General features: G+C 41.1%; 1 protein-coding gene across 1 annotated transcript in view; it reads left to right on the plus strand.

The window, feature by feature from the left end:
- The first annotated feature begins 4,803 nt into the window (after nucleotides 1-4,803).
- The window catches only part of LOC109927845 (protein furry homolog-like), a 291,518-nt gene continuing 285,379 nt past the window's right edge, over nucleotides 4,804-10,942 (plus strand). Inside the window, exon 1 of the mRNA XM_048599687.1 lies at nucleotides 4,804-5,084. Within this exon, the coding sequence (XP_048455644.1) occupies nucleotides 4,877-5,084 (208 nt within the window). The 5' untranslated portion in view covers nucleotides 4,804-4,876. The remainder of the gene's footprint in view (nucleotides 5,085-10,942) is intronic.

The raw sequence follows: 10,942 nt of genomic DNA on the forward strand, positions 1-10,942 counted from the left end.
TCCCTCTGCATAGCAGCATGCTGCAACTTTTTACCATTCAAGTAATAATCCTTTTTACTATTACTCCTACGAAAATGTATGACTTCACATTTATTTACATTGTATTCCATCTGCCAGCCCTTTGCCCACTCACTCAATGTATCTGTGTTCCTCTGCAAAGTTTCACAGTCCTCTGCGCACTTTGCTCTGCCACTCATCTTAGTGTCATCTGCAAACTTTGACACCCTACACGTGGTCCCCAACTCCAAGTCATCTATATAAATTGTAAATAATTGCGGTCCCAACACTGATCCCTGAGGCACACCACTAGTCACTGACTGCCAGCTAGAATAGCACTCATTTATCCGCACTCTTTGCTTCCTGTTAGTCAAACAATCCTCTATCCATGCTAATACTTTACCCTTAACGCCATGCATCCTTATCTTATGCAGTAGCCTCTTGTGCGGCACCTTGTCGAAGGCCTTTTGGAAATCTAGGTACACCACATCCACTGGGTCCCCATTGTCCACCTTGCTCGTAATGTCTTCATAGAATTCCAAAAGATTTGTCAAGCATGACCTGCCCTTCATGAATCCATGCTGCGTCTGCCCAACGGGACAATTTCTATCAAGATGCCTTGCTATTTCTTCCTTGACAATAGACTCAAGCATCTTTCCCACTACAGAGGTTAAGCTAACCGGTCAATAATTCCCCATCTTTTGTCTACTTCCCTTTTTAAACAGTGGCGTCACATTTGCTGTTTTCCAATCTGCTGGGACTGCCCCAGAGTCCAGCGAATTTTGGAAAATTACCGCCAGTGCACCTGCTGATGCTCATGGAATGTTGATGCCTTTATATCTAGAAGACTAAGGTGTAAGGACACAGAAGGTATGATGCAGTTATACAAAATCCTGGCTTGACCCCGCTTGGAGGTCTGAGAGCCAATCTGAGCATCACACCTCAGGAAGGATGTATTGGTGTAGAGGGAGTAAAGCGTAGGTTTACAAGAAAGATACCTGGACTTTGGGTGTTAAGTTATAAGGAGTGATTGTACAAATTAGGCCTGATTTTTCTAGAATTTAGGAAGTTAAGGGGTGATCTGATTGAAATCTTCAAGATGTTAACAGAAAAAGACAGGGTAGATAAAAATAAACTATTTCCGCTCATTGGAGATTCTAGAAGCATAGTTTAAGAATTATGGCTAGACCATTCAGGAGAATTATCAGGAAGAATTTCTACACACAGAGGGTGTTGGTTGTTTGAAACTCTCTTCTACAACAGGTAGTTGATGCTAGATCAGTTGATAACAAAAATTTATCTATCTCAGATTTGAAGTTAATCGCAGGTATTAAGTGATATGGGCTAAAGATTGGTATATGGAGTTAGGCCACAAATCTCACTGAATGCAGAACAGGCATGAGGGGCTCAATGGCATACTCCTAATCTTGTGTTCCTAAATGAGCTGAAGATTTCTGCTTCTACGATCCGAAAAGGTAGTGAATTCTAGACTCCTGCCACTTGAGTGAAACCATTTTTGCTGCCTTCCTCTTATCCTTCTACAGGTAATTTTAAACATATGCACCCAGTTACTGACCTGACTACTAAGCTAAATACAGTCAGTTCTGCTATAACATGATAGTTGCGTTCCTGCGCAACAGCGCATTATAGAAAATCGCATTATCCAAATAATGGGGCCCATGGGAAAAACGCTGTTAGGGGCAGTCCACCAAAAAGTATCACTCAAAGTCGCTCAAAAATCACCAAAAGCTTAACACAAAGGATCGCACAGTTTGAAAAAATGTTTAATTCATATCTAATAATGAAGTAAAAGTAAATTTAACACCATACCTTGAAAAAATGTCACAATGACTTGATGGGGGAGGAGGTTTTGAGATTGCTCTGTTGTTCACGTTGATTGTGTGATGCTGGCGTGGTGATACTTGGCGCTTACATTGCGCACGCTCAGGACAAAGCCTGCTAAATGATCATGTGATGTTGACACGTACTCCTCTGCACAGCGATGGAATCACATTATAGCCAACACAAGTTGACGTTTTAGAAATAGTGTCCCATGTTCATCAGTCGTGTTATGGCTAATGTGCATTGCCGGAACGCACGTTAAAGGAGAACCAACTGTAGACCCTTCCCGCTAACATCAAATTGTGGGAGCTTGGATAAAGTCTTAATCAGATTTCTCCTCCGCCTTCTGTGTTCCAAGGAGAACAACTCCAACCGGTCGACATATGTACTTTTTCTAGTCCTGGCAACATTCTCATGAATCTCCTTTATACCTTCTAGTGTAATTACATGCTTTATGTTATGAGTTGGCCAAAACCTCGCGCACTATTCAGGTAATGTCCCAACTATGATTTATACAATTCCAACATAACTTCCCCGCTCTTATAGTCTACATAGAGTCATAGAAATGTACTGCATGGAAACAGACCCTTCGGTCCAACTCATCCATGCCAACTAAATATCCTAAATAAATCTAGTCCCAGTTGCCAGCATTTGGCTCATATCCCTCTAAACCCTTCCTATTCATATACCCACCCAGATGCCTTTTAAATGTTGTAATTGTACCAGCCTCCACCACTTCCTCTGGTGGCTAATTCCATACACACACCACCCTCTGCGTGAAAACGTTGCCCCTTAGATCCCCTTTTAAATCTTTCCCTTCTTGCCTTAAACCAACACTCTCTAGTTTTGGACTCTCCCACCCCAGGGAAAAGACCTTGTCTATTTTCCCTATCCATGTGCCTCATGATTTTATAAACCTCTATAAAGTCACCCCTCAGCCTCCGATGCTCCAGGGAAAATAGCCTGAGTCTATTCAGCCTCTCCCTAAAGCTCAAACCTGCCAACCCTGGCAACATCCTTGTAAATCTTTTCCGAACCCTGACAAGTTTCACAACATCTTCTTATAGCAAGGAGACCAGAATTGCACACAATATTCCAAAAGTGCCGCAACATGACATCCCATCTCCAACACTCAGTGCACTGATAAATAAAGGGAAGTGTACCAAGTACCGCTTTCGCTATCCTGTCAACCTGCGACCCACTTTCAAGGAACTATGAACCTGCACTCCAAGGTCTGTTTGTTCAGCAACACTCCCCAGGACCTACCTTGGCTAGTAAAGGAAACAATTCCATATAGGTTCTTAGCCGTCTTGTTTACCTGTCCTGCTACCTTTATGGAGCTGTGGACAATTACTTCAAGGCCTTTAACTCCCTCTACATCACTTGGTATTTTCCCATTTATTGTTTATTACTTTGCCTTACCTGGCTCCCCAAGTTCGTCAGATACTTTAGAGACTTTTAAGCGACACTTGGATAGGCACATGGATGATAGTAAAATGTAGGGTATGCAGGGTAGTTTGACCTTAGTAGGATAATAGGTCAGCACAACATTGTGGGCCGAAGGGCCTGTACTGTGCTGTACTGATCTATGTTCTATGTTCATCACCTCTCAGATCTCTGGTTTTAAATCTGTTTGCCAAATTGTGCTGGTATTAAAATGTTGAACGAGAAAGTAGGTCTACTGTCTGCTTTAGATGCAACAGGAGAGGGCTATGTTGCATTACAGGTCATAACATTCATATTGTAAATATAATTAAATCTAATTGCATCTTATTATGGAATTGTATGTCATGTGAAAGATTTAAAGAAACACACTTCAGTTGATCTCCCAATAGATACAGGAAAATCTCCTAATCATGAACAGTTAAGCAAGTTATAATGTTGGTAGATATGTATTTGTGTTCTTTTGATCATCTGCACCTTCAGCACCTCTGCCATGTTGCTTTTCTTCACTTACAAAAGTTCATCAAACACTTTTTTTTAAATCTATACTTTTAGTCATCTTCTCTTCATCATAGAATCTGTACAGTGTGGAAACAGGCCCTTCGGCCCAGCAAGTCCACACTGACCCTCGGAGCATCCCACCCAGACCCATCCCCCTATAACCCACCTAATCTACACATCCCTGAACACTAAGGGCAATTTAGCATGGCCAATCCACCTACCCTGCACATCTTTGGACTGTGGGAGGAAACCAGAGCACCCGGAGGAAACCCACGCAGACACGGGGAGAATGTGCAAACTCCACACAGACGGTTTCCCGAGGGTGGAATCGAACCTGGGTCCCTGGCGCTGTGAGGCAGCAGTGCTAACCACTGTCAGTTTCTCCTCTGAAGCACACAACGTTTCTGAATTAAAGGTATTTTATAAAAGTCATAGTAGCAGAACAGCAAAGTTTTAAAAAGTTAATTGAGTCTCACCAAAAAAGTGTTTCAAGAAATCTTAATCATGGCTTGAACTTGTTGTGATCCTGTTTTATGTTGGATAAAATATTCTAATTTTGTACGGAAGTGTGTAGTTAGGACTGCAAATTTAGATGTACTGTGTTTACATAGTTTTAAAATGATACATATTATCTTTTGGAAAAAGCTTTTACTGTTGGAGATATGAGGTTCCACCCACTCTGAATAAGTTTGAATGAGAGAATAAAGCAAACTCGTAAAAAGAAACGTGTTCATGTTTCTGTAAAAATCTTAATACCTGGTATTTAAAGAAATTTCACAGTTCTCGATATGTAGATTCTGGTACATTCATAAATATTATATCTTGTGCTCAAATGTACCTTGAGACCTTTGTCAGCCCTTGCATTCTGCATGTTTATCGGTTTATTGGGCAAGGCGCGAATCTCAAAAGCTGTTCGATGATAGCAAGTTGACCTGCAACTTTTAGGCACCACCCAATTCCTGCATGACATCACTGAAACCCACAGCAAATATTCCACCTTTTTGTATTAAGGCAGTTTGCATGAATGTTTTCATGTGTATAAGGCAGCTCAGCTGCTTTTTTTATGGTTGCTACTCTCTTTAAAAGTTGAAAAATGGATTTTCTGAAGCGAGTGGTACCTGCTGTAATAACTGGCGATGTTGTTTTGGATGTTGGGGCTACTGATTGTGACGGTGTCCCAAAACTTCTAAAAATGAGACGTTTGAGTTTGCTTTCTATAGGACAGACAATGGAAGAAGAACTTGATGAAAATGCTTTAATGAATTCCAGAATTCAACCAAATGAACTGGAAACATCAAAAGGTACATAAGAGTTAGATTTCTTTGTCACTTGCAAGTGTGGGTAGGCCTGCTGTAGGTGGTTAAGTAACCATGGTGGCAATAGTATAATAGTATGTTCTAGAATGTTCAGAATTGAGATAATTGTATGTTTTAACTGCTAATGGTAGAGACTTCTGTGCTGTCCTTCTCTTGCGCTTATTTTGCAAAAATATTTTTAACAACTTGATGAAATGAATTGACCTGGAATAACAACATTTCATTTTCTAACATCAAGAGGCATAGCAGGCTGATTCACCCCCAGTTGATCAAGGATTTCTCAGCACTAATTACACATTAAGCAAAGGAATTGAGAAATTTAGGATTTAAAAAAAATGTACATTTTACAGCTAAAACTTTGAGAATGATCTGGATTATAGATTAAGAAATCTTTTAAAAACTTGATTTACGTGTGTTACACGTAGGTGTGTATGAGCTCATAATTTGAGTTAATTACTTTTGTACACATAGGAATGGGAGGTGTTTATTTGCTTTTTCATCAGTCTTGTGATTTAGAACAGGTATTGACCAGGATATTTCGTAAGAATAGCATTGACTTGCACTTGATTTACAGAAACATATAAACTCAAAATACAAGAGCAGGAGGAGGCCACTTGACTCCTGAACCCTGCTGTGCCATTTAGTATGATCATGCTGATCATAGAGTTCATTGCCCTAATCCCACTCTCCTCCCATATCCCTTGATCCCTTTAACCACGAGCTACACATACCTCCTTCTTGAAACCACATAATGTTTTGGCCTGAACCACTTTGTGTTGTAAGTGAAAGTAAAGTAGCCATTGTCTTAGCAAACCATAGGGCTTTCATTAGAGGGAGAGATGACTGGTGATAAAGGTCAACATGCCTCTGGCGAGGAGAGAGGTTGATGAGGAAAATCCTTTATGGTAACCTCAACCGGCTGGAGATTGAACCATGCTGATGCCACCTTTCTGCACCTCAAACCAGCCATCCAGCCAACTGAGCTGAGCCCTCAATAACCCCTCCCCCCCGCCCCCACAAAAGTAATGCTGCCATAGGTGAAGGAACTGAGGGCATTCTGGCTAAGATTGCAGACAATACAAAGATAGATAGAGGGACAGGTAGTATGGAGGATACGGGGAGGCTGCAGAAGAATTTGGATAGGTTAGGAGAGTGGGTAAAAAAGTGGCAGTTGGAGTACAATGTGGGAAAGTGGGAGGTCATGCACTTTGATAAGATTAGAGGTATGGACTATTTTCTAAATGGGGAGAAAATACAGAAGTCTGAAGTGCAAAGAGACTTGGGGTTTCTAGTCCAGGATTCTCTCAAAGTAAACTTGCAGGTTGAGCCAGTAGTTAGAAAGGTAAATGCAACTTTGGCATTTATTTTGAGAGGACTTGAATATAAAAGCAGGAATGTACTTCTGAGGCTCTATAACAAAGAACAAAGAACAAAGAAAATTACAGCACAGGAACAGTCCCTTCGGCCCTCCAAGCCTGCACCGACATGCTGCCCATCACAACTAAAACCCCCTACCCTTCCGGGGACTGTATCCCTCTATTCCCATCCTATTCATGTATTTGTCAAGACGCCCTTCAAAAGTCACTATTGTATCTGCTTCCACTACCTCCCCCAGCAGCGAGTACCAGCCACCCGTCACCCTCTGTGTAAGGTTCTAGAAGGTTCTGGTCAGGCCTTGTTTGGAGTGTTGTAAGCAGTTTTGGGCCCCATATCTCAGGAAAGATGTACTGACCCTGGAACAGGTTCAGAGGAGGTTCAGGAGAATGGTCCCAGGAATGAAAAGCTTAACATATGAGGAACATCTGAGGACTCGATGGAGTTTAGAAGGACGAGGAGGGATCTAATTGAAACTTATAGAATACTGAATGGTCTGGACAGAGTGGATGTTGGGAAGATGTTTCCATTGGTAGGAGAGACTAGGACCCGAGGGTACAACCTTTGAGTAAAGGGAAGATCTTTTAGAACGGAGGTAAGGAGAAAGTTCTTCAGCCAGAGAGTGGTGAATCTATGGAATTCACTGTCACAGAAGGTTGTGGAGGCCAGGTCATTGACTATATTTAAGACGAAGATAGATAGGTTCCTGATTGTCAAAGTGATCAAGGGTTACAGGGAGAAAGTGGGAGAATGGGGTTGAGAAACTTAACAGCAATGATTGAATGGTGGAGCAGACTCGATGGGCTGAATGGCCTAATTTCTGCTCCTATGTCTTATGGTCTTAATGGACCAGAGAGCTTTTCTCTTCTTTAGGTGGTGTTTCAACCTGAGGGCCGCCATGTCTCACGTGAGGGACAATGTTGTGAAGGAGAGTCCTTCATGGTAACCTCAGTTGGCTTGGAAATTGAACCCATACTATTGGTGTTGCTCTTCATCACAAACCAGCTGTCCAGCCAACAGAGTGACCCGATCCCCTAATGTAGGTGGAGACAGAGAAAGCAGTGATATTAGGTTTCTTGGCTTATTGTAAACAATTATGATGTTTTTAGAGAAGAGTCAAATATTATCAAGTCAGGAAAAGCGAATTGTATTTAAGACTTTATAAGATCATAAGACATAGGAGCAGAAATTAAGCCATTCAGCCCATCGAGTCTGCTCCACCATTCAATCATGACTGATAAGTTCCTCAACTCCATGCTCCTGCTTTCTCACCATAATCCTTGATCCCCTTGTTAATCAAGAACCTATCTATCTCAGTCTTAAATGTACTCAATGACCTGGCCTCCACAACCTTCTGTGGCAGTGAATTCCATAGATTCACCACTCTCTGGCTGAAGAACTTTCTCCTTATCTCCGTTCTAAAAGGTCTTCCCTTTACTCAAAGGTTGTACCCTCGGGTCCTAGTCTCTCCTACCAATGGAAACATCTTCCCAACATCCACTCTTTCCAGACCATTCAGTATTCTAAAAGTTTCGATTAGATCCCTCCTCATCCTTCTAAACTCCATCGAGTCCTCAGACGTTCCACATACGTTAAGCTTTTCATTTCTGTTTTTATATTCAAGTCCTCTCAAAATAAATGCCAAAGTTGCATTTGCCTTCCTAACTACTGACTCAATCTGCAAGTTTACCTTGAGAGAATCCTGGACTAGAAACCCCAAGTCTCTTTGCACTTCAGACTTCTGTATTTTCTCCCCATTTAGAAAATAGCCCATGCTTTTATTCTTCTTACCAAAGTGCATGGCCTCACGCTTTCCCACGTTGTATTCCAGCTGCCACTTCTTTGCCCACTCTCCTAACCTGTCCAAATCCTTCTGCAGCCTCCTCGCATCCTCAATACTACCTGTCCCTCCACCTATCTTTGTATCGTTTTCAAATATTGTGGGAAGGATTACTGCAATTTTTAAAAATAGGTTACCAATTTTCATTGTAAGTGCCGTTTACACTACTGTCTTTAGTACTGAATTAGTGATAGTTTCACACCTTTAAGCTTTCTTGTCAAATTATACTGAGAGGTTTTTGTAAGTTTAGCTTTGATACTGGTGTAATGCAGTTTAGGTCCCAACTGCCAGTAGATTCTAGCTCCTGGTTTTATGATTTGCATTTAATATGTGGAATCCCTACATAATCACCACTTCCAATTCCTGCTGTCTCCAATTTGTCTGACATCTCGTATTGCATGAGTACAACCCTCAGACAAAAAAAATGATGTTATGGACAGATGGGAAAAACTGGGAAGGTAGTTCAATGATAGATAACAAGGTGCAGAGCTGGATGAACACAGCAGGCCAAGCAGCATCAGAGAAGCAGGAAAGCTGATGTTTCGGGCCTAGACCCTTCTTCAGAAATGGCTTCGCAGTGGGGTTAAAATTGTTTCAGAGATAGAAACTGCAGATGCTGGAGAATCTGAGGTAACAAGGTGCAGAGCTGGAAGGTAGTTCAATGATCGTTATGCATAGGGTTTGCTGAGGTGATAATTTTGCCCGTGGGATCTTGCTACTCCTCAATCTTCCTATTCAGATTCTTTTCTTGCTGGCAGAAGGTGCAGAACGACTGGTTCACACTTGCAATATCTCTGATATTGGTTAAAAGCCACAGTTTACACCAAATGATGAGGAGAAATAAACTGGATTTCTTCAGGCTTGAGTTTTTTTTAAACTGCAGAATAAAGAATAGCATCATCTTTTTGAGAGGTTCAATAGCTTCAGATGAAGCATTCACACCTGCAAGCTGTTCAGCTATTTGTGAGTGAATCAGTTAACAGGCAGAAGATCTTTTTTGTTGACAGCTGGTCACTAGTCCACAAATCAATTGGCTTACTGTTGCTTCTTGAATCCTATTTCATTGGCTTCATCTCATTTGTGGCCAAACTTCACCAGTTGCTTGAACAGAGAGCAGTGTAAACGGCACTTACAATGAAAATTGGTAACCTATTTTTAAAAATTGCAGTAATCCTTCCCACAATACTTGTTATTTTTAAACGATTTTTTTCTCATTTTAATCCACAATGGAAAAATACAACAAAATAGGAAGATATGATCTTTACATGAGTTTTAAATATGAAGTTTTGGGCAAGATCGGCATGGATTAGGTTGAAGGCTTAGGACCGGATATTGTGGTTTGACTCTTTTGTCCATGCAAACAAAGGAATGGAAGATTTGAAGAGAAGGAGATAGTACCAAATACTTTTTCCTGACATTGCCTGCCTCCAATGTCCTGGGTTAACAGTCTTTTTGAAGTTACATACCTTTCTTGGTCTCTAATCAGTCCTACTGCTCCTTTTAGCACTCTTTTACAATTTAAATGCTTATAATGCCTGTAAGAACACTTTATGATATCCCTTAATGTTGGCTACCAGTCTTTTCTCTCAATTCGATTGTGGTTTTTGGATATGGTTTTTCATTTCCCCTCTGAATCTCTGTATTCCTCTTGGTTCTCAAATGTATTTACTACCTGACACCTGTGATCAGCACACTTTTTCCTTATCTTAATTTAAATCTTTGTCATCCAGGGAACTGTGGATTTATTTATCTTACCTTTCCCCTTTGAGGGAATATACCTGACTGTACCCAAACCATCTTCTCTTTTAACGTATCTCATTGCTCAGTGACAGCATTTTTTCCAACCAATTTTTTTGTTCTAGTCTATCCTGTCATGCTCCATCTTTGCCTCATTTGAAGTCAACTCTCCACTAATTGATTTTTCTTTTTATGGATTGCATTGTCATTCTCCACCACTTGATTCATTTTGCTTTCCTCATTTTCAAGAAACCGATCCAATCGTTCATCCTTTCTTGTTGGACTGGACACTTCTGTGTAGGAAATTCTCCTGAAGACAATTTAGAATCACTTTCCCCTTGGAGACCCTGACATTTCCCAGTCTGTATTTTGATAAAATCCCCCATGATAACTACTACTTAATGTTGATATCTGTCTGTAATTTCATGGCAGATTTGTTTCTCTGTTTTTCCCACTTGGTGGCCTATACATTACACTGAACATTGTAATTGCACTCTTTTTGTATCTTGGCTCTACCCAAATTGACTTTGTCAATGAATCTTCTGAGATATCCTCTCTGCAGTGGCCTGCTTAACTAATGGTGCCACCCTTCCTTGTTCCCTTACTTTCCTGCACACCTTTAGTCCAGGAACATTTAACATCCAATTCTGCCTTTCTTGAGCCAGGTCCCTGTTATTGCTACAACGTCATATTTTGATATAACAAGTTTGCCTGTGATTTCTCAATCTTTGTGATATGCCATGTGTTCACATGGTCAGTAACCCTGATTAAGACTGAGACAACAAGCTGCAGGGCTGGATGAACACAGCAGGCCAAGCAGCATCATAGGAGCAGAAAGGCTGACGTTTCGGGCCTAGACCCTTCATCAGAAATGTGATGAAGGGTCTAGGCC

This window comes from Rhincodon typus, chromosome 1 (genome assembly GCF_021869965.1).
Source record: "Rhincodon typus isolate 14 chromosome 1, sRhiTyp1.1, whole genome shotgun sequence".
NCBI lineage: Eukaryota > Metazoa > Chordata > Chondrichthyes > Orectolobiformes > Rhincodontidae > Rhincodon > Rhincodon typus.